The 25,331-nt window shown below is 43.8% G+C and overlaps 2 protein-coding genes across 3 annotated transcripts; both read right to left on the bottom strand.

Annotated features, from left to right (window-relative positions):
* Positions 1-1,091: 1,091 nt before the first annotated feature.
* Positions 1,092-9,519, bottom strand: LOC103651238 (protein STICHEL-like 3). Of its 2 annotated transcripts, NM_001364965.1 has the most exons (7): positions 7,472-9,429; positions 6,880-7,099; positions 6,297-6,758; positions 4,071-4,307; positions 3,662-3,971; positions 3,330-3,387; positions 1,092-1,463 (listed from the first exon to the last, which is right to left on the bottom strand). In NM_001364965.1, the coding sequence occupies exons 1-7, from the start codon at positions 9,179-9,181 to the stop codon at positions 1,371-1,373; spliced, it is 3,090 nt and encodes a 1,029-aa protein (NP_001351894.1). In that variant the 5' UTR covers positions 9,182-9,429; the 3' UTR covers positions 1,092-1,370. The 2 variants fall into 2 exon arrangements, with proteins under 2 accessions (NP_001351894.1, XP_008675078.1); XM_008676856.4 differs by having other exon boundaries at positions 3,662-4,307; positions 7,472-9,519.
* Positions 9,520-12,521: 3,002 nt separating this feature from the next.
* Positions 12,522-15,614, bottom strand: LOC100285566 (ubiquitin domain containing 1). The gene is made up of 4 exons (NM_001158457.2): positions 15,403-15,614; positions 13,645-13,767; positions 12,797-12,916; positions 12,522-12,705 (listed from the first exon to the last, which is right to left on the bottom strand). Exons 1-4 carry the CDS (start codon positions 15,434-15,436, stop codon positions 12,641-12,643), a joined length of 342 nt encoding a protein of 113 aa, NP_001151929.1. The 5' UTR covers positions 15,437-15,614; the 3' UTR covers positions 12,522-12,640.
* Between the last annotated feature and the right edge of the window lie 9,717 nt (positions 15,615-25,331).

Raw genomic sequence — 25,331 nt, 5'->3', positions numbered from 1 at the left:
TTAAATATAGTTTAATTACAAAACTAATTATACATATTAAGCCTAATCAATATATGATTAGCAACTATTTACTGTAGCATCACATAAGCAAATCATGGAATAATCAGGCTTAATAGGCTCATCATATCGTTTAGTCTCCATTTGTGTAATTAATTGCATAATTATACTATATTTAATATTTCTAACTAGCATTCAAACATATGATGTAACGTCATATCGAATATTTAAATGACAATTACAAGAATTAAATATAGTCTAATTACAAAACTGATTATACATATTAAGTATAATTAATCCATGATTAGCAACTATTTACTGTAGCATCACATGAACTAATTAGACTTAATATTCCTGTTTTACCGTTTAGTCTCAATCTGTGTAATTAATTTTGTAAATAGACTATATTTAATACCTCTAACTAGCATCCAACATCTCATAATGTTATAAGAATTTTTAGATTTTTTGGTTATTTTTTTATTTTCTAGAGCTGGATCTATTTTTTTACACATCTAAAGATATTATCATGAGTTCTAAATAATGGTATTATATTTGAATTTGGCATATCTTAACCGATCTTTATTTTTTGGAAATTTTAAAAGCTTAGATTAGAGATATTTTCTATATTTTAAAAACTAAATATTTACCAATTTTCTAACAAGTAAATATAAAATCATCTTCAAAACCACTCGAAATCAGGTTAGGGAGATAATTTGAACGGTTGCGAGAGATTAAGGAACTAAAATGTCTTATTTTGAAGTTAGATTAAGAAAATCAAAGTACGGTGGCGACATTTCACCGAGACAGAATAGCCTTTCTCCAACTCAGAATTGCAGATCCCCAAATGGACAGACATAAACTGAGGGCCTGAGGCCCCAGAGAAAACAGAAAAAGAAGATAACTGACGGGCTACTTTTAAAAGAAACGTTGGTAGCTTGGTCAAACCCTATCTGACACCTTCAAATTGTTTCAAAGAGGAGATACATGTTGAGTTATTTTCCCCCCTTTTCCAATTATTCATCATATAACTGGCACTGTAGTGGAAAGTGTAATAAATTAGAGCCCAATCATGCGAAAATAATGTTCAGTGTCTATGGAGACTAAGGACATTTATCAATTATCAGAGACTTCCGAATACAAAGTTTTTATTCTAGTCTTCCTATAAAAAAATTACAGAGCATTTTGAAAGAAGAATTTACTATGTCACTTCTATCGTCGTTTTTTACATGTCAAGAAATATACAGAATTGAGAGAGAGAGAGAGAGAGAGAGAGAAGGATCTACAAACTGACACGGCTACAGCCTACAAGGTACAGACAGAATAAATTATGAATGCTAAGTTAACAGGTTGCAAATTCTACGATTCAAATTCTTCTATCTTGGAGATTTGGTCGAAATGCATCTTCCACACAATATGAGCCTTGATATGGTGCGTGATCTTCGATTCCTGACCTTAATTGAAGAGAGCTGCGGGGAAATAATTGGATTAGTCGGAGAAGGTAAAATCATCAAGCACGACTCTATTTTAGGCCAAGCAGGATTTCAAATGTTCTGATGCAATTGGCCAGAAACTGACTCCCGAACATGATTTGGACTACTAAGTGCTCCGTTGTGACCACAATTTTGGCAAATACCATCAATAAAATTGTCATCACCAGAGGAGTATAAATAAACAAATGCTAATTTTCACTTGTTAAACCTCTGCAGGCCATATCAATGAGATGTAAAGTCCCGCAAGGATGGCCGATACTAATTTAGACTAGCTCCATCAATAAACTGTATATAGTTCTAAACTCTAAAATATAGCGGTTGTAGCTTACTTTTTCCCTCCAACAAAAGACTAAAAGGTCCTCTAAAATTTGAAGAGAGGCCTACATCCCGCTAGGAATGGAGGGCGTAGGGTCATCCTCTATACACTATACTCATTTGTTGTGCATGTCCTCTATACACTATGCTCATTTGTTGTGCATCTTATTGACGTGGCCACAATTGATATAGAGGATAAAATTTAGATGACATTGCTGGAAATGAAAAAAATATAGAGAACAAAATCTTTTAGAGAGTGATGTAAAAGACATAAAATATTCCTTTAGAAGATGAAATTTAGAGAACGTTGCTGGAGAGTCTTAGCATGCATGAGAGATGACACAAATTCTCTCCTCTTCAGAATCAAGAGTCCCAGAATATTCCTCTCCCTTGGCACTTGTTTAGTCTATTTAGTAGAGTGTGAAAAATAGGGACACAGAACTGTAGATGACACTGTTTACAAATAAAAGTTTGAAATAGAAGATGAAATAGGGGATTTGCTGGAGATAGTCTAATAGTGTACTCTTCTACTTAAATAAATTCATGACAAGATAAGATCTATTTCTTTAAAGAGTCATTTTGACTCGAAAAATGACCCAACTAAGGCCTTATTCGGTTTTCTAATTTCATGTAGATTAGAATGTATTAGAATGGATTGAAACGAACAAGCTCTAAGGATATATCAAATCCACGTACATGTCACGTAAAAGGAGATTACGGAACTATCCAGACTTAAACTACCATCAAGGGAAATTACATGCTTAACCATGGTCTCTTCAATACATCTGCAATATTTTTCAGGCAACTTTATTTTTTTAGAATATATGCAAACGAGTTGTCTCAAATTTTGACATGCTAATATGCAAAATGAGTTGTCTCGACTTTTGCCAGACTAATAGGTAAATGAGTCGAGTCTCACAGATGAGAAAATAGCTGATACAAGCTAAAATATAAGTCTGGACCCAGTAACACTGATCACAGATTATGATAGGGTGTTTGGGATGGCTCCAGGTTCCCGCTCCAGTGTAGAGCTATAGTTTTTAATATTAATTTATTTAGTTTTAAAAATATTTTTAATCTAAATAATAAATAGAATGACTTATCTTAATGTCTTCTAAGGACGTGTTTTACTCTAGATGAGCTCCACTCTAAAACTCTAAGTGGAGTAGCTTTGCTCCAGAGTTTAAATTGTTTTTTAATAACCAGTGGCAGTGGTGGGTAAGTAACTTCAAACTCTACATCTAGGTTGATTTTTTTAGAGTTTTGGAGTAGCAAAAGAGATACTCCAAAAAATTGCACTACAACTTTGAAAACTCAATGGAGTTTGCAACTCTGGAGTTAGGGTGTTTGGCATGCTCTTACCAGCTCCTCTTTGGAGTTCTGCTCTAGAGCCATGCCAAACACGCCTAAAGGCTTAGAGCTCTACGATTTTCTGGAGCATCTAATGACCTGCTCCACTAACTCCACCAAATTTTTTGGAGCTGGAGCTATCCCAAACAGAGACATAATACAAATATGAAACATTACCTTCCGACGAGTCCTTGAGGTTCTCCAACAAAGTAGACTCGATTTAGGCTCCATCCTCCTGCACTCAAATACTTTCCCGGTGAGAAACATGCAATACAAACGCATAACCTCAATTGATAAATGAGTCAACATATTTTGTACAATGGTATGGAGTATCGACCCCTAAATGTTTAATGGTCCTTGTGATTTCAGGAAAATTATTATGAGACCGCTGGATGTTACAGAACTTTTTTTTCATACGATATTTATCTTATTTCTAATGTGAAAACATGCAAGCATGAGTTCTTATATAAATAGTTTGACTGAACTGATTGCAGGATAACAACACTTACAAATTCTCTTGCTCTAGCTTTTCAGCAATCGATATAGCTTTTCGTCTAGACCAGCCTCCTCGCTGAGAACAAGCTTCAGCCCTCCCAATAACATGAGCAAGAGATACCTTTCCTCTTACTATGCTGTTCTGTCGATTCTGTCTGTTCCCATTTCTTCCTTTTGGATTAGTCACGCTCTCTTGGTTTGGTGATGACGAAGTTTCTTCCTCCCATGTGTTCTCCTTTCTTCTTTCATTTACGTCAAGAACATCATTATTTGTTTGAGCATGCCAATGCATGCGAGAAGGTCCAACTTCAATTATTTCACCTTCTGTTAATATGTGGGGATCAGATTGCATCCATCTAGTCTTACTAGAGTTAGCTCCCTTCACAACACTATCCTTTTTAAACCTCGAAATTAGAATCTCACCTCCAGAAGAGAGTGGACTATGTTTAGTAAAGGACCTCCTCAGTGTCGAGTCATTCTCAGGGTAAGGAAACATTGATGGAGTATGACCTGGTTTTGCATCATTCTTTGATTCATATCGAATTTCAAGTATTATAGCAGAACGAAGAACGGACTCAAATGCCTGCAGAATCTGAGCTCTGTAGTTTTCGGCTTTGGACTTACTGATATGTGAGCTAATTATTAGTTGCACTGTTGGTTCTGTTGGCAGAAAGGAAGCTGATGTTAGAAATTGATCTGCTAGAAAGACAATCTACCAACATTTTACATCAAGTACTTAAGTGAAAGACCACATAAAGTTATACGGATTGACTTTGAGAACACCAATTAACCACTATCAGAGGCATTGAAGTTTAGAATATATGTGCAAGGCAACAACAGTAAAAAAAGTTAAAATAGCACAAATATAATTTGATGAGCTTAGCCAGCTACATGCTTCTACATGTTGTGAACTGCTATGCACTCGCAAGATAGTCCTGGTACTCAGCCCTCCCGTAGGAGGCCCTAATAGTAAACCAGATCTATTCTTCTTGCTTATCTTTACTAACACCCTGCCCCTCCTTATATAGAGAGGTAACCCTAACTTAATAGCTAAGCAACATAACAAACCATATCTGACCGGCACTGTTCATGGCTAACCGTGCGTGGACAGTGTCCGCGCTAACCTAACCCTAATGACCTAGCTAATAGGCTTAAGGCCCATAACAACTCATAACATTCCATCCCTCCTTAAAAACAGCTCGTCCGCGAGCTCTAGTCAAGAAGACTTGACCCATACTAAACTAGCACTTAATGACTCAATACTAGTCTTTCACATCTCGACTTAGAATTTTATTCACCTAGAAAAAAAATGAACCACGTCAGTAGCCGGATCTGCCGAAGGAGGACGCGTCGGCGGCCAGATCGACCGATGACGGACGCCTGGCGAAGGTTGGTGGCACCCTCCGGTGTTGTAGCTTAGGTGACCACGTCGCGGCGGTGGCCAAGGTGGATGACGTCGGCCACAACTACAACGACGCAGCAAATGGATGTCCGTGGTGCAGAAGATTGATGGCCACGACGCGGAGAATTGGTAGCTGTGGCGTGGAGGGTTATCCCGCGGCAGCGCCTCTACGGGTTGGGCCACCATGGCAGCCGATTGTTGCAGATTGGACGAGCATATCCGCGCACAGCCATAGTCGAGCCACGCCTGGACCTCCACAAAGCCGAACGCCGCCTCCAGCTCCTCCCTGGGTGCGCCGCGTTGCAGCACATCGACCCCATCGTCCTCGATCCGGCCGCCTCCGCCCGCGCTTAGGCCGCCCTCGCTTGCGCCCAGGTTGCCCGCGCCCATGCCGCCCACGATAGAAGCAGTGGGGCCGACCCACGCCTGCTCAAGCTTGGCCAGACGAGCGTCGTGGAAATCCAGACAGGCATTGATGGCGGCGAGTTGCTCAAGGATGAGGTCCATCTTGGCGGAGTAGGTCACAAGATCATCGTGTGCACCGGCCATGGTGGCGATACGCGCGTAGTGGCTCCGGTACCAAATTGTTGTGAACTGCGATGCACTCGCAAGATAGTCCTAGTATTCAGCCCTCCCGTAGGAGGCCCTAAGAGTAAACCAGATCTATTCTTCTTGCTTATCCCTACTAACACATTGCCCCTCCTTATATAGAGAGGTAACCCTAACTTAATAGCTAAGCAACATAACAAACCATATCTGGCCGGCACTGTTCACGGCTAACAGCGCGTGAACAGTGTCACGGCTAACCTAACCCTAATGACCTAGCTAATGGGCTTAAGGCCCATAACAGCTCGTAACACTATCGCTACTTTCTTCCATACACTTTGACTTCAGCAGTAAAGTTGTAATGTTTGTGTTCCTACATTCAAAAGAATGCTGTCAACCCAGTGATAGATATCTGGTACTTTGTTCACAGCAGAGATAAAAGCAAGAGTACTGCGTCTTACTTGAGAAAAAAATACAAGAGTTACTAGAAACACCAATACCACAGACAAAAGCAAGCAAAAATTAGTTGAAAAGTATTTTTATACTGTTTATACAAAATATTTCTAAAATGAGCTTTCCCTCACTGTTTTAAGCACCGAATCTCTTTTTCCAAATATTAAGCACTGAATTACGGAAAACTTATTCTTGGAAAATTGTGATGGTTGCAAAGACTGATATGGATGACAGATTGAGAACCTTACCTGTTCCAAGGCTGATAGAGTTTAGCCTGGCCTCTTTAGCCATCATTTTTCTCAATGTATCTGATTGGATACTCTCAAGCACAGCTTGCCAGACCATTTCATTTTCCGCTTTTCTGAGTTTAGTTCCCTCATTTGCTCTGACAGAACTGGTTGACAACACATGACCATTTTCTGTGTGTTCAACAGTTCTCTTTTCCCCATAAGACGTGCCTGCCAGGTTACCTTTATTCTCAACTGCTGGGGCCCTCCCTACACCCCTATCAGGAAAGGGACCAACCAGCACACCATGGTTCAAACTTGTACTAGTTGATGAACTAGGCAGCAGGTACTGCTTATCAGGAGCAAGCTGAAGCAGAGCAGCTGTAAGCCAGGTTGTCTTGTCACTAGAAACCCTCAACTGCTTTTCAGCTTCAGATAGTGTTTTCAAGGCCTGACGTAGTTTTTCCATATCTTCCTTTGACACTGGAAATGGCAAAAGAAAAGGAACTAGATTATGCCAATGCAAATTTTTACCATAAGAGAACAGTGATGCTTATGACAATGCATATTTTGAACTATACTGTGGTTAATGAACATTGCTTACAGGTAGGACGTTTGAAGAACTTTCTCCTGGGCCTTTCTCGAGTAAATGCATACGAACCAGCAAGAATATCAGTAATTATTGTGGCAAGCTGAGACATCAGTGCTAAAGGCTCAACGCCGGTTTCTGTGATGTCTCGTAGTGTCTTCACTGTGTTCACCATGTCGGCAGATAGAGCCAAATCAAGCAAATCGACCAGTTTATCATCAGACACCAGACCAACCTGTAAAACAAACAGTGAACTAGTATTTTACTGTCGTGTCAGAGTAGAATGGATGATGAAGAGAAACAGAGTTATGATCTCTGTCACAGGGATATAAAATCAGTTACTGCAACATAAATAAGAACACATCATTAAGATAGTAGCGCTTGCAATTGGCATCTGTCTATACTTCATAGGACGTTTGAGTACTGGGGAAACAAATTTGCACACTACTAACTATTTAATTATATGACATATTTCACCAGCACTGAAGTTATCAAGATCTTGACTATAAAATCTTCCAGAAATTTATATTCAGCAATAGAAATTGCAGAATAACGTGGGCGAAAAAAATAACATAGATGACACTGTAATGCTTGTGAGATATCTTACCAATTCTTGGACAAGAGACAAGGAAATCCTTTGTCCAAGCAAACTGAGTTGATCAAGAGTCATCTCGGCATCCCTCAAAGATCCATCGGAACGAGATGCAATTAGCTTCATTGCATCTTTATCAACATCTAGACTCTCGCTGGTGCAAATCCACTGCAATGTATTGACAATGTCGGACTCCCTCAGCTTTGGGAAAAAGAACTTCTGGCATCTCGACAGGATGATGTGAGGAAGTTCAAGGTTTGGACTGACAAGGATAAACACAACTCGACGGGGTGCCCGGTCCACAACTTTTGAGATAGCACTCCAAGTGTCAGCTGGCAGAGTATCACAGTCATCAAATATAAACACCCTGTAGTGTGATGGTGCAGGTGAAAGCATCACATTATCGAGGACGTCCACAATGCCCTCCATGTCGATGTTGCCAACCGGCCCAATCTCCATCAGGCTCCTGCTCTTGCCGAGATTGTGAGCAATGCACGACGTGCATGAGTCACAGGGCCTGGGGTGCTCAGAGGAGAGGCAATTGAGCGCCTTGGCAAAGACACGGGCGCACGAAGTCTTGCCCGTGCCGTGCGGACCATAGAATACATACACCAACCCAATCTTCCTCCTCAGGATGGCGTTGGACAGCGCCTGCACCACCAAGCTCTGGCCAACAACGTCTTTGAACGTCTTTGGTGCGAACTTCTGTGTCAGGCTACGATGACGCCCACGGCCATGCTGCGAGCGCGAGGCCAGTGACTTGTGCCCCGACTGAGACTCAGACAGCAGGTCGGAGTCCATCTCGCTTGTCTGGTTAGAGAAAATCCCAAGCTCTCCGGAGTAGCTTCCAGAAGAAATGACGCCAATGCGTTTGCGAGCACCGGAGGTGGCAGCCTCCTCAACAAGCAGGGGCAGCGCGTCCGAGTCCGAACTGGTCGACGAAGCCAGCCTCTCGGACTTAACGGGGAAAAGGGGACGGACACCTGAGGCGGCGGGCGCTTCGGACTTTCGCCCCGCCGCCGACTTGGAGTCGGAGAGGCCGCACGAAAGGCTGCGGCCGGCCATGTCGAGGATAGACTTGCCCCGGTGGTGCAGACGCGACCAGTTCCATGGAATGCCACAGACGTTGCGCGAGTCCTGCGGCAAATGCTGCTGCAGCTCCACCACGCCATCGCCGTCGTCGTCGCCGCCGCCGCCGCCATGGAACAGGTATTTGTTGCCGCAGACGGCCTCCTGGGAGCTGGAGTTGACGGAGAGCGCGGCCGCGCGGTCTGGAGGCTTGCTGGCAGCGGCGGCGCGGCGGCCTGCCCGACGTTTGAACCGGCGGGGCGGGCGGCGGCCGGGCTTCGGATGGGGGTTCTCGGCTAGCTGGTCCAGGAGCGTCTTGAGCGCCCCGGCGCTGCGGCGGGACTTGGCGGGGAGATCGGCGTCGTCGTCGTCGTCGTCGTCGGTGCCATCGTCGGGGTCGGCCGCCACCCTGGACGACTCGACGGAGCGGCGCGTGGACGGGTCCCGGAGCGATCGCGAGCGCTGCAGCGCGAGAAGGTCGCGCATCAGCGACGCGGACGCCGGGCTCCGCCTCCGGCCCGACGACGACGCGCCTCCCGCTCCCGCGTGCGCGTGCGCGTGGTGGTGGCGCAGGTGGATGCAGTTGGTGAGGTGCGCGTGGCCGCGGAAGTGGCCCCCGGCACCGCCCCCCGCCGTGGCACGGTCGGGAGCGGGCATTGCGAGGCGGCACGGCGCGCGTCTTTCCCAGTGCCACTCTACCTTGCCCTCACTGAGGCGCGACGCGAGGGGAAAGAAAAGAGACACCCGCCTCCGCTAGGCCATTTGAGGAGGGAACCAGGGGGGAAAGCCGGCCCTGGGCCGCCGGTTGGCGTGTGTGATTATGGCGGTGTGGTTCGGAGATTTCGCCTTTTTCGTTGGATCCTGGAGGGTTTCACGGGAAGAGCGACGGAGGTAGGGGGAGGGCGAGTCAAGTTGGGTGACCGGAGTGGGTGTGGGTGCCTCCGCCTCGTGCCGGGTGTGGGAGCGGGCGGTGCTTTCGGGGGGCTCGCGAGTTGCGTCCAACGGCCCAAGGCGTCGGAGTTTTTTTTTTTTTTTGGTGGGGGAGGGGATCCGTTCAGAAAGGAAGCCAGAGCACGGCACGGGGCCACGAGGGCAATGGGCCCAGGGGTCCGCGCGTCTGCGGCACGGCGGCGCTACGGGCACCCGGCATAACAAGCAGCTGGGGCCGGGAGCGTTTCGTCGTGTTTGGCTTGCTGTTGGAGCGCTGCAATGCAATGTAGCGTGGGCTTTGGCTACGCTACGGTTCGCGTGATCAAAGCAAGCATCCCGCTTCCCGCCTGCAAAAGAAAAAGTGCGCGTACAGGTCGGCTGGTGCATGCACGGCGTCGCCTCCCTGTTCTAGCGAGCGCGGCCGGCAGGCTACAGTCTACACGTTCTCCGGCCGTCCGGCCGCCGTCGAACCCGACGAGTTAGAGGCCGCGGGCATCTAGTACTGCTGAGTAATTACGAGATGAATCTGCCTGGGCGCACGGTGCACTTGCTAATGATTTTTTGGGTTCGGGGGGTGTTTGGGCTAGGGTACGAAAATAAAGAGCGACCGGCGGGTGACAGGGCCTGAGCAGCAGGACGCGCCGTCCGTCGGTCTGGTCCGTTTTGGGGAACGGCTAGATCGCAGGACAATGCCGGTTCCTGTACGGCGCACACTGCTGAACGACGGCGTCGCCGGCGGCCAAATCATTACTACTACTACTTGAGATTCTCATGCAGCATCTGTCAAATGGAGACGGGCGGTCGATTCAGGATTCGTGCCGGCACTGCGCATGACCAAGTGGCGCTGAAAGCGAGGAGGCCCATGCGCCGCCTTCGAGTGCGCTGTCAGAATCTAGGCTCTTGGTGCCGGTGGATATTTGTTTTTTAACCAAAGTTTAATTGAAGTCACATAAAATATTCAAATGCAAATCACTGACTATTAAATATAATAAAATACATGTGGATTCGAGATTGAATATTAGAATACCCAGAGAAAGTCTTATGCGGGAGGGGTTATACTACTTACACACGATGCATACACTTAATAAGTTCATGTGCCGCTGGACATTTAACTCCCCTCGACATATTAAAAGATGGTAAATAGAACAGAAGACCATAGTTGATAGTATTGTGCATCAGTCACATCTAAAACCTTCTAGGTCACTCCTTTCCCATGCATGGCACACAATTTCCCTATCAAATCTTAACCACCACCACCGTCACAAAATTGAGTGTGCTAATAAGCGCATCTCCTTTGTTTTTCTCCAGCAAGATTTGATAGAGGATATATAGACGCACAACTTGACGTACTTTAGTGAGCTAGCTACTTTTTCATCACTAAAACTGCTAGGAGCACATCTAGTTGCACTGGCTGCGATAAATAAAAAGTTGCGAATAGATCAGCTTCCATATGAGCTAGTAGCGCAGTACTTACTACGACGACTCCCATGCTGTCATCAGCATGTGGATAAGCTGTGGGCTAATCTCAGTTGTATAGTCGCATAGAAGCTAGAGTAGTCATAGCCGTAGGCAGAATCTTGCCTAATCCCGTCGTGGGGCATAAACTAGCAGTTGAACCAGGACTTGGGAACCGGAGCTCCAATCAATAATCAACGCTCGGTTCCGGACTCCCAAGTCCCAATCAGTCGTGCCGTGTCCCCGTGTGTGCCACTGCCGCCGCACAAGGGCTTGCTGCGCTTCTGACTACTCGCATCTCCATGCACATGCATCTGGGCGCTAGGCTTCTGTCTCTGGCCCGGACAAAAGTAGCTTTGCCCTTTGCAGCCGCACGCTCGAGTTCACTCGCCAGCGGCCAGGCTTTCTGCATTCTGCTGTTCCCCTCCTCCTGGATCGCCTTTCTCTTTGGGTACGACTGTTTTCCTGCAAGGCTGCAGCTGCTGAACCATGAACTGACAAATGGAGCCGGAACAAGATGTCAGCCCTGGACCCAGAGCCTCAGACCGAGATGAAATCCCTGGCCAAGGCCACGGGCCACGGGCGGGCGGGCAGCAAATTTGAAATGGCCGTGTCAGGAGCCACTGGGCGTTGTCCAGTACGAGTACTATATTTTGTGGGGGCTCTTTTTGTCGATTTCGTCAATTGTGAAGTGAATACCAACGTGTTTATAATGCCAGTCATGTCATCTCTTCATAGCAGCAGTATTAAACAATCCGCCAGACTTCTGATCTTGCTCAAATTTGTTATTGCCGAACCTCTCCAAATTTGCAAAATAGGCGAAATAAAAGAAACTCAGAGACGGACCCGAATGTAACGTCTTCTTCGCATCTTTATCTATACTACACGCCGAGATGCTTGAGGCCGCCGTGCTACGCCAATTGCACCGAGTTTCTACTGCTACTCCTGCATCTTAAGGCCTTAATACAACCCGCCAGACCAAAAAAAAGAGCTCCAGCCGAACCCGGATCTCAGATCTGGCGAACACGCACAAGTCCCAGTCGACGCTCATCAGTCATCATCTAGACCGAAGCCCGTGAATGATTCCAGCAGCAGCAATCTTGAATGCTAGGTCCCAGGTGTTGCATTAAACAGAGAGTGAGAGGAAGACGTCAATCTGTCGGTACTGTGAAGGACCAGATAATTGAGCCTTCCGCTTGCACGCCAGCGATTTCAGGCTAACAACGGACATTGAACGACAGTGCTGGAGGTCGAGCAAAAGATCTGGTTAGGTGCGAAGGATCTATGCAGCGCCATTTACAAATGCCACATGGTGAATCTGATGGGTGCAGCGATGCCAGCCACTGCTGCTTTGACAAAAGGCCCCCGTGCACAACTGCTACACAGGCACACCACTCGAAGGCCGTTCTCAAACAAGCTTCAGTGGACGTGATTGGTAACAAGCAAAACCACGAAACCTTCAAGCGTCCTTCAAACCCAGTTGACTAGCTGAGAGTGAGACCAAGCAGTGTTGCTTCTCTTATTCTCTAAGGTATATATGACCCCCCCCCCCCCCCCCCCCCCCCCCATGAGAGTTCGCCGCGCTACAATCCGGGACAAGGAGTAGGACAGCTAAAATCAGAATCTAGCACATCATAATATTATTGAAGTTCCAAAATCATGCCAACGTGATGTCAGTATAATAATGTGATCCACATAATTTACATTGGACCCCACGTTTATTTTATCAATTCAACCGTCCCTGATCAAGTTTGTTGGCTCGCTTAGAACGTACTTTGGAAGCTCATATTTGGCACCTGCGATATATATAGCGTACAATGCGATTAGTAATTTGAAGAAAAAAAAACCCACCAGATCACACCAATCCATGATATGTACACAAAATACCTCTTTCATCGTAGCAAAGTGTCATGTCAGAATTCGATACGATGATGCCAGCACTATCCACTATGGTTTGCGCAAGCGCTAGGTCAGAGTCTGCAGCGGCTCTAAGTGCGTCCCAAATCTCTGGAAGAGATACAAAGTTAGTATTAGTGTGGAAAAAAAACACCGCATCAAACAATTCTTTAACTATTTTATTGCACTTAATTTTCCGTTATCATGGTACCAGAATTGGGGGAGGAGCTTCGTTTCGTAAAAAAAATGATTGTATCTAGCGTGTTCAGTGTGTGCCATCGGCAGAAGTGCAGAACATAAATATTATGTAAACAATACCATACACTTCAGTAAATTCATGACAGTTGCACAACATCTACATGTTCTAAACCTTTTTCCGCATAATGCGCTAGTTTTCAAGTATACTTATGAGAAATTTGCATGGTGGTCACAAATCCAAAAATGTCAGAAAGCTGTCCATTCCCTGAGTGGCATAGGAGATGCCAATTTCTACTCTAGTTACATGTTCAGCTATGAACTTATGGTACATCTATATATGTATTTCTTTTCCTTTTAAGACGACAGTTGCTATGTCAAATCTAACACCAAATATAGGGGTGAACTGCCAAGACATCAAAACCAACAATATTTTGGCGCGAATTCAAAGTGTTATGCCGCCACATTTATTTAGCGAAGCTCAGTCAAAACAGAATGGACCATCATCTCAGGAGGGGGGAAAAAGAGTGGTCCAACATGCAGCATAATGCATCACAGAACATGCAGCATAAATGCGTCACAGATTCACTAATAAATGCCGACAGTAGAAAACTGAAGCTGCCATCAGTAAATATGCAATGTACCTTTCTGTCCACCATAGTGAGGAGCAGTGTCCCAAAATTCATCACGCATCTGTCTGAGTTGTGCCGGCGTTATTGCTTGGGTGTGCTTCCAAGGCTTTGGTTTCTTCAAATTCTTACCATTATCTGAGACAAAGAGAAAATGTTGAGCATTAATCTGAGACGAAGAGGAAGTGTTGGGCATTAACAAGTGAGTATATCAGCACAATGATTTCCATTGTAAATAAGCAATGCCATCATACTACATTCTACCAAGCTAATACAATCAAGAAACATACAAGGGATGTGCACGTTATGTGGCCAAATATCATTCTACCAGCAAGCATTGGCATATTATATATGTTATTTTGCTCTTTCTAAACAAAGATCTGAGCATGTTGATGAAACACTTCCTTTATCTAAAAAATGCTGACAAAATACTTGAATGGACCTGTTTAAAAACAAACCTATTAATTCCTCTTGTAAAAAAACATGGTGATTTGGATGCAGGCACAGTACCTGATTTTCAAGATATTAGTTTCAATTGTAGTATATTGTACTACCTCCATCCTTTTTTATTTGACGCCAACTAATGTACAAATGAACTGCAAAACGTCAAATAAAAAAAATGGAGGGAGTATTATGCAAATGTTCTTTTTTTTACAAATATACGACATGCTACATCACTTTTTATAAAAAAAAATGGTATCAACATATTGACGACATGCTTTCTAAAATACCACTATTCTTGACATGATGGTCGAAGATAAAAAAATGTCTTTACCTAAACCTAATTCTCTAGATAGAAAAGTGATTTTCTTGAGGCATGCAAAAATATTACAGCCTAATGAACCTTCTAAAGTGCTACACTAAGGATGCATCAGATCAGAATCAATAAAAAAGTGTGAAGTCATTTCCCTTGGTCCAACAGCATGACTAGTATTTATCAAACAAGGGAACTGCACAGGCAACCAATCTGCTATCGTCATCTTGCTCCTATCTGAACTGCACCTTAATACCTTATGGATAATGTAGGTGCAGCAAAGATAATCATCTAACACAAAGTAAATCCTCTTAATCAATCCATGGCTTTCCTCCTACAAATAGATTAAGTTATCACTTCAATTTATCTTGCATATCACCGCATATTTGATTTTGCTGCCCTAAGGAAAGCAATTTTTTTAAACCAACGAAATGGCTTCCCCCAACAACAAGAATAAACCATCATCTCAGCTAGCCATTAATACTGTATTATCTCATCGTTAATTCTGCTGGGCATGAACAGAGCTGCAGCAGTGCATCTGTCACATGAAGAATAAGCGGTCAGTTCCAGTTATTTTTATGACAACCAGACATGTCTTCGTCTCCCCAACAACTGTATGATCTACCTTTTTGCCCAAAAGGGAGCAGGTCATCCCTTCAATTGCTTTGTGGCAATACCAATATCTTCTCCCTCCATCCGTCGGCCGTGACTCAATCACGATTCACAAGAAGCTGTGCTACATATAAGCCGATCATGGCTCTTCCTTGGAACCACCATGGCGATGGTCCTGGAGCTCAATTAACCATCGATGGCAGGCGGAGCTAATTCGAGTTACCAATCGCTACCCACCCAGCTCATACAAGAACCAAGGACGCTGATAAACCAGCTACCCACCGTATCCTAAACTCGGTTCCAGAACCGAATTACCGAAGATGCAACGGTCATCTAATATAAGATCCCAATCTGAACCATACAGAAAACAACGGAGAAGAAACAGTAGAATAGGAAGGGGGATAGACCGTCAGTCTTTGGAGTGGATCCAGCGCATCCCATGGCGACGGCCGGTCAGACGGTCATGGGCGACCACCTCCCCCTTCTAGACGCTTCTGGATTCGGTGCCACGGCCGCGGGCGTAGGATGGGATGATTTGGGGAGCGACGTGCGAGATAGCGGTGGAGAGCTGAAAAGCGGACGCGGAGCAGAAGTGGTGGCCGGTGGGGGATGGTGGTGTACTGGTGTGGACGGGACGGACGCATCGGTTGGTGGCCCCGCACGCTCCTAGGTCCTAGCCAGCATAATCCGGATACGCCGACGAACAAGGTCTTCGGCCCCTTTTGGTTGGTTTTGTGAAGTTGGGTCCGTTGTATGGGCTGGTCCGGCCGAGCGTACACAGTTCATAGCCCAGAGTCGGCCTGGTGACGCAAATGGGCTTACAATAATTCAAACGTGCTTCTGCCCCGTCTTAGCAGTCCGATAAGTTTATTGCTATTATAGGACTCTTTTAATTTAAAATTGTCCATAACAGTATTTATAAGTGTTATTACTAAAATAGTATTCTGACTATTTTTATTATTTCTTTTTTCCTTTCTTTTTTCCATGTCCTAAACTGCTCGTATTGCCTGTGGTTCCTAATTCCCATTTGTTGGTTCGTTTCTTCTCAGCGTGGATAGCAAATGCCAGCAAAGAGCAGATTCCTTGTATTGAGAACTACGTTATCACGAATCATTAGATCCGCTCCCTTCTCTCCCGTCAGCAGTAGAGGCGCAAGAAGCTATAGAGGACCTGTCTCCCTTCCCATAAGCACGACAGAGGAAACACACGAGACACGAGATATAGGGTTGAGCCTATAACCTCTTTCTGATCTCTGTAATATGAAGGGGTGTACATGTTCCTTATATAGAGATATGAGACTCCTCAGAGGCAAAGTCGGTATTTACCCACATAACCCTAACTAGGGTTACTTAACACTCCCCCTTGGGCGAATACCGCGACCAACACATGCCTCTTTAAAACTCCCAAAAACTCAGTGGGAAAAATATGGAGAAAGAGTACATGGTGACACAAATTGCATTTGCACTTTGTTGCCTCATTAAAAACCTTATGTGAGAAACTTCAAAAAACTCACCAAGGAAAAAGAGTACAACAAATGTCATCAGGACAAATTTCGATCTTCTGAATCAGAATTCCATCGAATCTTCTACAAGGGCTAAATTTAGAAATGTGCTCCCCCTGATCCTCGCAAAACTGTATCAATATGGCACAACATCTTCTTCTGGAAGTATACGCACATAGAGATTTAGCAAACGGATTGCATACTGTTGCAAGGATTATATCAGGAACTTCACCTCTACTAACTTCTAGGATATACGAGGTAAGTGCACGTATCGACATAAACAAGCTACTTTAACTGATGGTGTTCGATCGACTAGATCTTTATATTTGATAGAAACTTCCATAAAGATTCACATATTGATCATGAAGTTGATGCCCCCAGGGCATAGAATATGACATTTGTTGTCTCACAATTGTGATCAATATAAGCATTCGCTCCCCTGACGATGACATCTGTCAAAGTTGTTATCCCTCATAACTCAAGCATATTCTTCAAGATATATGTCTCATTGTTCATCTGGAATAACGAGAATGGATGAGGTTGAGGTGCTATCATTTTCTATCTTACACCACAATTTATACAAAGTTGTGCAAAGCAAGTAACATATCCTTCTATAGGACTTAGGGGATAATATAGTTGCAATAATATATATTCTAAATATGACACATCGCTCCAGGCGTTCATCCATTGTAACATCTATGATGGTGTAACAAAAGTCCATCAAAGATCATAATCCATCAGGTCCCGTTTGTTTCCTTTCATTTTGAGGAATTGGAATCTTACTAATGGAATATGCTATTTTTTAGAATGTGACATTCCACCACTTTCCAAAGTTATCATATAAGCCTATCTCAAATTCATCGGGTGAGAGATAGAAATTGATTCTATAGATTTACATGATATTTTTCCGATGCACAACTTATAACACACTCTTCTACTTGCTTCGCTATAACATAAATGTAGCATATAACTATCTCTCTCATATTATTTAGGATAGTATACAAATATATTACATATATAAATATATAAACTTAATTAGTTTTGTCTAAATTATAATTATAAAAATGGAATTCAATTCCAACGAAACAAACGGGGCCTCATGGATTTTTCATCGATCACATATATCGTTATAGTCTGTCATTCTGGCACAATGGGGATATTTTGCCAGTAACACCTAAACCATATAGGTTTCTGCCATCGAGGCTTTAGAGGATACCGTAATTCCACATCTAGTAAAAAATACCATGAGTAAAGATCGTGGAATGCACATGTGCTTATTCGGTGAACTTCAAGTCCTTTGGTACCTCATCTTATTTCTTTTCAAGTCCGTACGGGTCTTTATCCCTTTATAGGGATTATCAAACTTTGGTGTTTAACACAAACTTTATTTCTTCTGGAATGGTTCCATCAAGGAACTATAATCTCATCTAGGAGATATTCTCTCTGCATAGGAGAGTGTTCATTTGTCAGGAATGCATTATTCAGTACGAGATTTATATGTTGCATATTTATAATTCAAAGATATGAGTCCTCCTAGTATCTCATGACGGATCTTCAGAATCCTATTAACTGCATATTTTAATTCATGTCATTTGCCAGATATATTACATAGCGGAACATTGTTTATTCAACATATATGTGGGATGGGTCTCTCACAAGACCACTGAACCATCGCATTCACCACACATTATTTTAATAGTGCCTATAAATGTTCGAACTTCAAGCTCGTGACTTTTATTTTGCGATTATTGGTTCAGCCTCGATTGCATTTATCAATGACCCGATAAGAGAGCTTCAAGCACTCGTGCCTAGGACTTTGTTTTGGATCCCTTCGCAATCTATAGAGGCAAGATAGGTGTCGACACATTTGTCTCCCACATTTAATAATGATCTTCGTCATTTCCCAAAAACGAAAGATTCATTGTTCCGTATTCCTAGCACAATGATATTACGCGTATTGCTAGGAATTTCATTATCAAGATGAACCACTTCGTGAGGCAAATCACCAGCAGGGCGAGGTCATCGGAGGAGAGTTATTTACAGACCACGTGAATCTGCAATCAGAACATATGCTTTGACTAAGGCCAATGGATCATATTCGCAGGCGTCCCTAGAAATAGATCAAATGCCAATAAGTCAAATGTGGATATGATGTTAATCCCGGGTATATCCACATCTACATCAGATAGAAGCATTCAAATCAATATGGTTACTCCTCAACGATTTCTGGCAAACTCCATATACACAGGAGTACACATTGAACGACATGTTCAGTTTGGCTTTTGTGCGTTTAATAGAATATTGAGGCATTATACTATATGGGCATTCCTCCCCCTAATGTCGAGATGTTCAAAAAGCATACAAATAAAATCCCCAACCACAATCATCCAGTTGTGGTCGATGTATGCTATTGTGGTGATTAATTTGGTAAATCTTACGCACATTAGAGATAGGGGTTTTACGTAGTGAGCCGTAGACTTAAATTAATGTAGTGGCATGAATACTACATATTTGTCCTTCAACATGAAGGGTTAGTCTCAATATCCAGCGAGACACGCAACAACAAATTGCTTCATGGTTACAATTCTGCAAAAGTATTGTTATTATTACCAAATGCACAGTCAATCATTAAGATTTAGACTAACATGCACAACACTATTTTATCTATAAGGGTCCTTCAGGGGCTCATGAATACCATTCGTCGTTTGGAGCCATTAGTTGACTTCAGATCAACAAGTAAAATGACCATCAGGGTCTAATGCTCACAAAGACATTCACTGGTTGCATTGTGCTTTTAAGCACATAGGAAAATATGTGTGTAGATAATGGTAGTAAAGTGCACGACATCAGGTCAATGCTGCCAAGCAAATATTTTTATATGCAGAGATGTATAGTCCAGCTCGTTTTTATCACTGCCCATGGTTTACCCAATTACTCATACTGGTCTGAAATTGGGTTTCAAGTTATGCAACATTTTTTAGGTATTATAATTTTGAGAGAGAACTTATAACTGTTGGGGACTTGTTCTCAACCGCTATGAATCAAGAACAAGGCAACATAAAATATTAAATGACAATGTCCTTCGTCCAATGAAGCATTATTCCCTCGAGGATAATGAACTCTGGACGAAGGCGAACGACAATACGATTACGAAGGTTGAGTTTTCGTAATTGTACGTTGATAAATTGTACGAAATGACATAAAATATAGAGTATCAAAAGTAAATGAATAATATAATATCCATTCAATATCTTTAAGTACTGGATACAACTATACCTCTGCCTTGACAAAGGTTGGTTCTCAAAATGATGAGGTGGTGAGATACCCGAAAAGAAGCGTGAACAGTAGAGGAGTACTGTTCACTATTTATAGGCACATGACATAGCCTGTGAGAATTTACAACCATGCCCTTCATGAAAGTTTACAATAACGACTCAAACGCTTATGGACTAAAAGGTCTTTCTACTTTTAAGTCGGTTCATAATTCCGAAGCTTTATGAAGAGCAAGCTTCGGTCATCGCACGCGGACAGCTTCAGCTGAAGCTGCTTCTTCCTTCAAGACCTTCGGCGCGACGAAGCATAGTCCCAACAGTAGCCCCTTTCGCGGCGCTAGATCGTTTTTCGTAACGAGCTTGATCCGTGAAAAGAAAAAGTCTCTTAAGCTTCGGGAAGCCGAAGGTCCAAAAAACACCTTCCCTGAGCTCGTTGTCGAGAAACGATTCAGTTTCCGAGCGCGTAGTGGTCCCACCTTGCAGAGTTACTGTTTGGTCTCTGCGGTCCACCGCGCAGCGAGTGCAAGCGGCTGTCCGCCTGGTGTAAAAATCCTGGCGCTTCGCCTTCTTACCTGCAGTACTATATAAACAGACGAGTAGGTGTGAAGTTACCACAGTATTCATTGTTATTTGCACTGTTTTGCTGCCAAAATTTTTAACCATAGCCGAAGCTTGACTCTCGGAATCGAACGAAGCTCCAGCTTAAAGCCTGCTTCGTCAGAAGAAGAAACTTCGGAAGAAAAAGTATTTAAATCCCACAAATTCAGAATTAAATGGCCAGAGTGCGTTCTACCGCTAGGGTTGAGTGTGAGGGAGGCGAAGCTGAAGGCTCGGAGACTGTTCCCATCTCCGAAGCAATGCAGCGATCCGGACTGGTAACTTCGGAAGAAATCCCCACTGTTGAAGCAGAACAAGCAACTGCCGAAGCAGAAGAAGAGAACATTGAAGAAACTGATCCCGAAGATGATTATCGTATTGCCATGCCGAGTAAACCCAGTCACTTGGACTTCGGAAAGTCGACTGTTTCAAAAGCTGATCTCTCCAAGATGGTAAAGTCGGGCTATTTCAGTGAAAATCAGAAGAAGCTACTTCGCTTCGGGGGGGAAGAAACTACCCCGAAGCCAAAGAAAGATGAAATAGTTATTTTCAAGAGCTTTCTAAAGGCTGGGTTGAGATTCCCCCTGAATGGGATTATTGCAGAAATATTGAATAGGTTTGGAATCTACTTTCATCAGTTGACTCCTAACGCTATCGTTAGGCTCAATGTTTATATCTGGGCCCTCCGAAGCCAAACGGTGGTACCGTTTGCGGACAGCTTTTGCCGAGTTCACGAGCTGCACTATCAGACGAAGGCTAGAAAATATGGATTGCATGACAATTTTGGTTGCTATAATTTTGCTTATCGGAAAACCACAAAGTTTCCTGTAATCAGCTACCGAAGCAAATGGGCAGCAGGCTGGAAGTCGGAGTGGTTCTATGTCAAGGTTGATGATGACAAGGAGAAGTTTGTGCAAAGTCCACTTGAACTAATCTTCGGAGAAACCCGACCTCGTTGCAACATGACACCAGAAGGTCCAACCCAACAAGCGTTAGATGAGTTCAGAATTATTTCAGAGCATATCAGTACAAGAGACCTGGTACATGAGTTTTTGGCTTTCAGGGTTTTTCCTAGTTTAAAAGAATGGAAAATGCCGAAGCTAGAGGGGGAGAAAAAAGAAGGAGAACTTGTGCGATTACCTTACTATTTCAAGTTCAAGAAATACTTTAAAACACCTTGCCAAGAGTGGCTTGATACAATTGAAGTAATGTGCAATGAAATACTCGGCAATTACTCCAAAAAAGAAGATCAGTTGATGACTGCGGCCTTCGGCACCCGTCCGAAGCGAAGATTGAACCGAGTGCTGGATGCCTTGGGTTTTGAATACCCTGACTACGAAAATCTGAATAAAAGTGTCGAAGGCCGGAAAAGAAAAAGGGTAGCCGAAGCTTCAGATAAAGATGAGAAGGAACCAGCAAAAAAGAAGAATATTCCGAAGAAAAAGAAAGTATTATCTCCGAAGCAAAAGATATCCGACAAAGAGGAGACCCCCGCATCGCCCTCTGCCACTGACGTGGAAGAGATTTTGAAGGTAATGACTGAATCCCTGCCTATGAAGCTAAGTCCATTGGGGCCTCAACTGACGAAGTTTTTTCAGAAGGAAAAGGAGCCCGAACAAACGAAGAAATCAATTAAAACTAAAAGACAAAGAATCATCGCAGTGACAGAAGTCATTGACAAGACACCACCGAGAGCTTCGGCTCAGAAGATACCAGAGGCTGAAGGACTAACAAATATTGAAGTTGTGCCTTCGGAGATGGCGGCTACCGAAGCTGCTTCAACCGAAGATTTGAACTTGGAAAGCACAATTGAGCATATCGATAAAATTCTGCTAGACATGGCCACAGAAGAAGCTACCACTGCCGCCGAAGAGGCCATGGCCACAGCTTCTGGGAAAGAAAAGGAAATTGCTGACGAAGCTTCAGAGGACGAAGCCTTCATGTTCCAAAATTTAATTGGACAAGAATTGTCAGAGGCCGAAATGGAAGAGCTTAAAGAATATGCCAAATCTTGCGGTTATAAGCCAGGAGCACTCCTCTTCGGGGGAATTGACGATGAAAAATTGAACTATATCCGAGACCAAACTGGAGCTAAAATTATCGGTACTCTATCAAAGAGTATCGGTTTTCCGAAGCTGGAAACAGATATCAGCCGCTACCGACGACAACATATCGTTGGTAGTTTATTTTATTCTAATTTCAAGGTAAACTACTTTTCCCTTGACTTTTATTGTTTTTAATGATGAAGACATGCCTAACGAAGATTGTTTACTTGCAGAGTATGCTGCTGAGCAAGGCTTTGAAAATGCAGCAAGATTTAGAAGACAAAAAACACGAAGTTATAATTGAAAGCCTAGAGAGCAAAATAAAGAGCAATCAGCTATTGTTGAAAAGAAAGACTTCGAGCTTCGGACAACTGAAGGTTTATTGGCAGAAGCTGAAGCTAAAGTAGCAGAATTGAATTCGAAGCTTCTCTGTCAATCTGAACAATTTGAACAGGAAAAACAAGAACTTAGTGTGAAACTTAAAGCCGAAGTTCAACAAAATTCAGATTTGAAAAAATTATTGGCAAACCTTCAAGAAAAATGTTTGGAATTTAGCAACAAATGCATTCAACGACTGAGAAGAATTTTCCACTCAGTTGGAGCTAGCAGTGAAAAATTCACCCCGTCAGCTGAAGATTTACCAAAGATCTTTGAACATATCGAAGGTGAAATTGATGAGCTTGACGAAGTTATAGCTGGGCACGGTGACTTCTGCGCCTGGGTAGCTTCTCGGGGCACTGCTGCAGCTTTCCTAAAAGCTGGCTGCGATCATGGAAAGATTGTCAATAGGCCCAATTTCACTTTATCACCATCAATTCTAGATGACATTCCTGATCTCGCCCGAAGCATCTCTAATAGATTTGTAAAAATGATATGGACAAAAGGCGGGCGAGAAAAGGCCGGAGACGAAGCTCGGAGTCACCTTGAACCAGTAAGAAATCATACCTTGTGCTTACCTTTTCCTTCAAGCTTGGTTTTGACCCTCAACAACTTAATTTATGTAGGATGACGAAGCTGAGACCGATGCTTAAAAAGCATGACGCCGAAGCTGAGGCCCCACGAAGATCAATAGGAGTAGACTGTAGACAGACTTAAGAAACTTTTGTAAATATGACTAAACTTGTCTTAATGAATTCTGTTCATACCTTGTAATATGCTTTTACCCTTGCATTAATGTATTAGAGGTGCTTTGATGTGGACGAAATTATCTTTTTGAGCCGAAGGCGAAAAAGAACACCTTCCCTTCTTTTCGTACACGTCGAAGCATAAAAAACAACTTTTCCGAAGCTCTTCTTTTCGTACACCTTCCCCTTTTTTTCGTACACCTTCCCTTCTTTTTTTTCGAAGCTCTTCTTTTCGTACACAACGAAGTACAAAAGACAGTTTTTCATTTTTGCCGAAGCAACCACTTATGCTATGATGATGGTTATTGAAAGTCGCCTAGAGGGGGGGGTGAATAGGGCGAAACTGAAATTTACAAATATAAACACAACTACAAGCCGGGTTAGCGTTAGAAATATAATCGAGTCCGAGAGAGGGCGTGAAAACAAATCGCAAGCAAATAATGAAGTGAGACACGAGGATTTGTTTTACCGAGGTTCGGTTCTCTCAAACCTACTCCCCGTTGAGGAGGCCACAAAGGCCGGGTCTTTTTCAACCCTTTCCCTCTCTCAAACGGTCCCTCCGACCGAGTGAGCTTTCTCTTCTCAAATCAACCGGGAGCAAAACCTCCCCGCAAGGACCACCACACAATTGGTGTCTCTTGCCTTGGTTACAAGTGAGTATTGAACACAAGAAAGAATGAAAGAGAGAAAGCAATCCAAGCGCAAGAGCTCAAATGAACACGGCAAATCACTCTCACTAGTCACTAGGGCTTTGTGTTGAATTGGAGAGGATTTGATCACTTTGGGTGTGTCTAGAATTGAATGCCTAGCTCTTGTAAGTGGTTGAGAAGTGGAAAACTTGGATGCAATGAATGGTGGGGTGGTTGGGGTATTTATAGCCCCAACCACCAAAAGTGGCCGTTGGGAGGCTGTCTGCTCGATGGCGCACCGGACAGTCCGGTGCACACCGGACAGTCCGGTGCCCCCTGCCACGTCATCACTGCCGTTGGATTCTGACCGTTGGAGCTTCTGACTTGTGGGCCCGCCTGGGTGTCCGGTGCACACCGGACAGGTACTGTGTGCTGTCCGGTGTGCCAGTATGGGCGCGCCTGACTTCTGCGCGCGCAGAGCGCGCATTAAATGCGCGGCAGAGAGCCGTTGGCGCGGAGATAGCCGTTGCACTGGAGTCGCACCGGACAGTCCGGTGCACACCGGACAGTCCGGTGAATTTTTAGCGGACTACCGTTGGCGATTCCCGAAGCTGGCGAGTTCCTGAGCCCGCTCCTCCTTGGCGCACCGGACACTGTCCGGTGTACACCGGACAGTCCGGTGAATTATAGCGCGAGTGCCTCTGGAAATTCCCGAAGGTGGCGAGTTTGAGTCTGAGTCCCCCTGGTGCACCGGACATGTCCGGTGCGCCAGACCAGGGGTGCCTTCGGTTGCCCCTTTGCTCCTTTGTTGAATCCAAAACTTGGTCTTTTTATTGGCTGAGTGTGAACCTTTTACACCTGTATAATCTATACACTTGGGCAAACTAGTTAGTCCAATTATTTGTGTTGGTCAATTCAACCACCAAAATTAATTAGGGACTAGGTGTAAGCCTAATTCCCTTTCAATCTCCCCCTTTTTGGTGATTGATGCCAACACAAACCAAAGCAAATATAGAAGTGCATAATTGAACTAGTTTGCATAATGTAAGTGTAAAGGTTGCTTGCAATTGAGCCAATATAAATACTTACAAGATATGTATGGATTGTTTCTTTCTTATATAACATTTTGGACCACGTTTGCACCACATGTTTTGTTTTTGCAAACTCT

This window comes from Zea mays, chromosome 3 (assembly GCF_902167145.1).
Source record: "Zea mays cultivar B73 chromosome 3, Zm-B73-REFERENCE-NAM-5.0, whole genome shotgun sequence".
NCBI classification, from domain to species: Eukaryota; Viridiplantae; Streptophyta; class Magnoliopsida; order Poales; family Poaceae; genus Zea; species Zea mays.
This window is presented reverse-complemented; position numbering and strand designations above follow the sequence as displayed.

What these genes read in the sequence shown, in the direction of transcription:
- LOC103651238 (XM_008676856.4), bottom strand. Translation starts at nt 9,181, where the DNA reads ATGCCCGCTCCCGACCGTGCCACGGCGGGGGGCGGTGCCGGGGGCCAC. An exon ending in CTCTATCAGCCTTGGAACAG is followed by an intron (nt 4,308 to 6,296) that starts GTAAGGTTCTCA and finishes TTCTGCCAACAG; the next exon opens with AACCAACAGTGCAACTAATA. An exon ending in AAGCTAGAGCAAGAGAATTT is followed by an intron (nt 3,388 to 3,661) that starts GTAAGTGTTGTT and finishes ATTTGAGTGCAG; the next exon opens with GAGGATGGAGCCTAAATCGA.
- LOC100285566 (NM_001158457.2), bottom strand. Translation starts at nt 15,436, where the DNA reads ATGGGATGCGCTGGATCCACTCCAAAGACTGACG. An exon ending in TCACTATGGTGGACAGAAAG is followed by an intron (nt 12,917 to 13,644) that starts GTACATTGCATA and finishes TATCTCTTCCAG; the next exon opens with AGATTTGGGACGCACTTAGA. An exon ending in ACTTTGCTACGATGAAAGAG is followed by an intron (nt 12,706 to 12,796) that starts GTATTTTGTGTA and finishes TATATATCGCAG; the next exon opens with GTGCCAAATATGAGCTTCCA.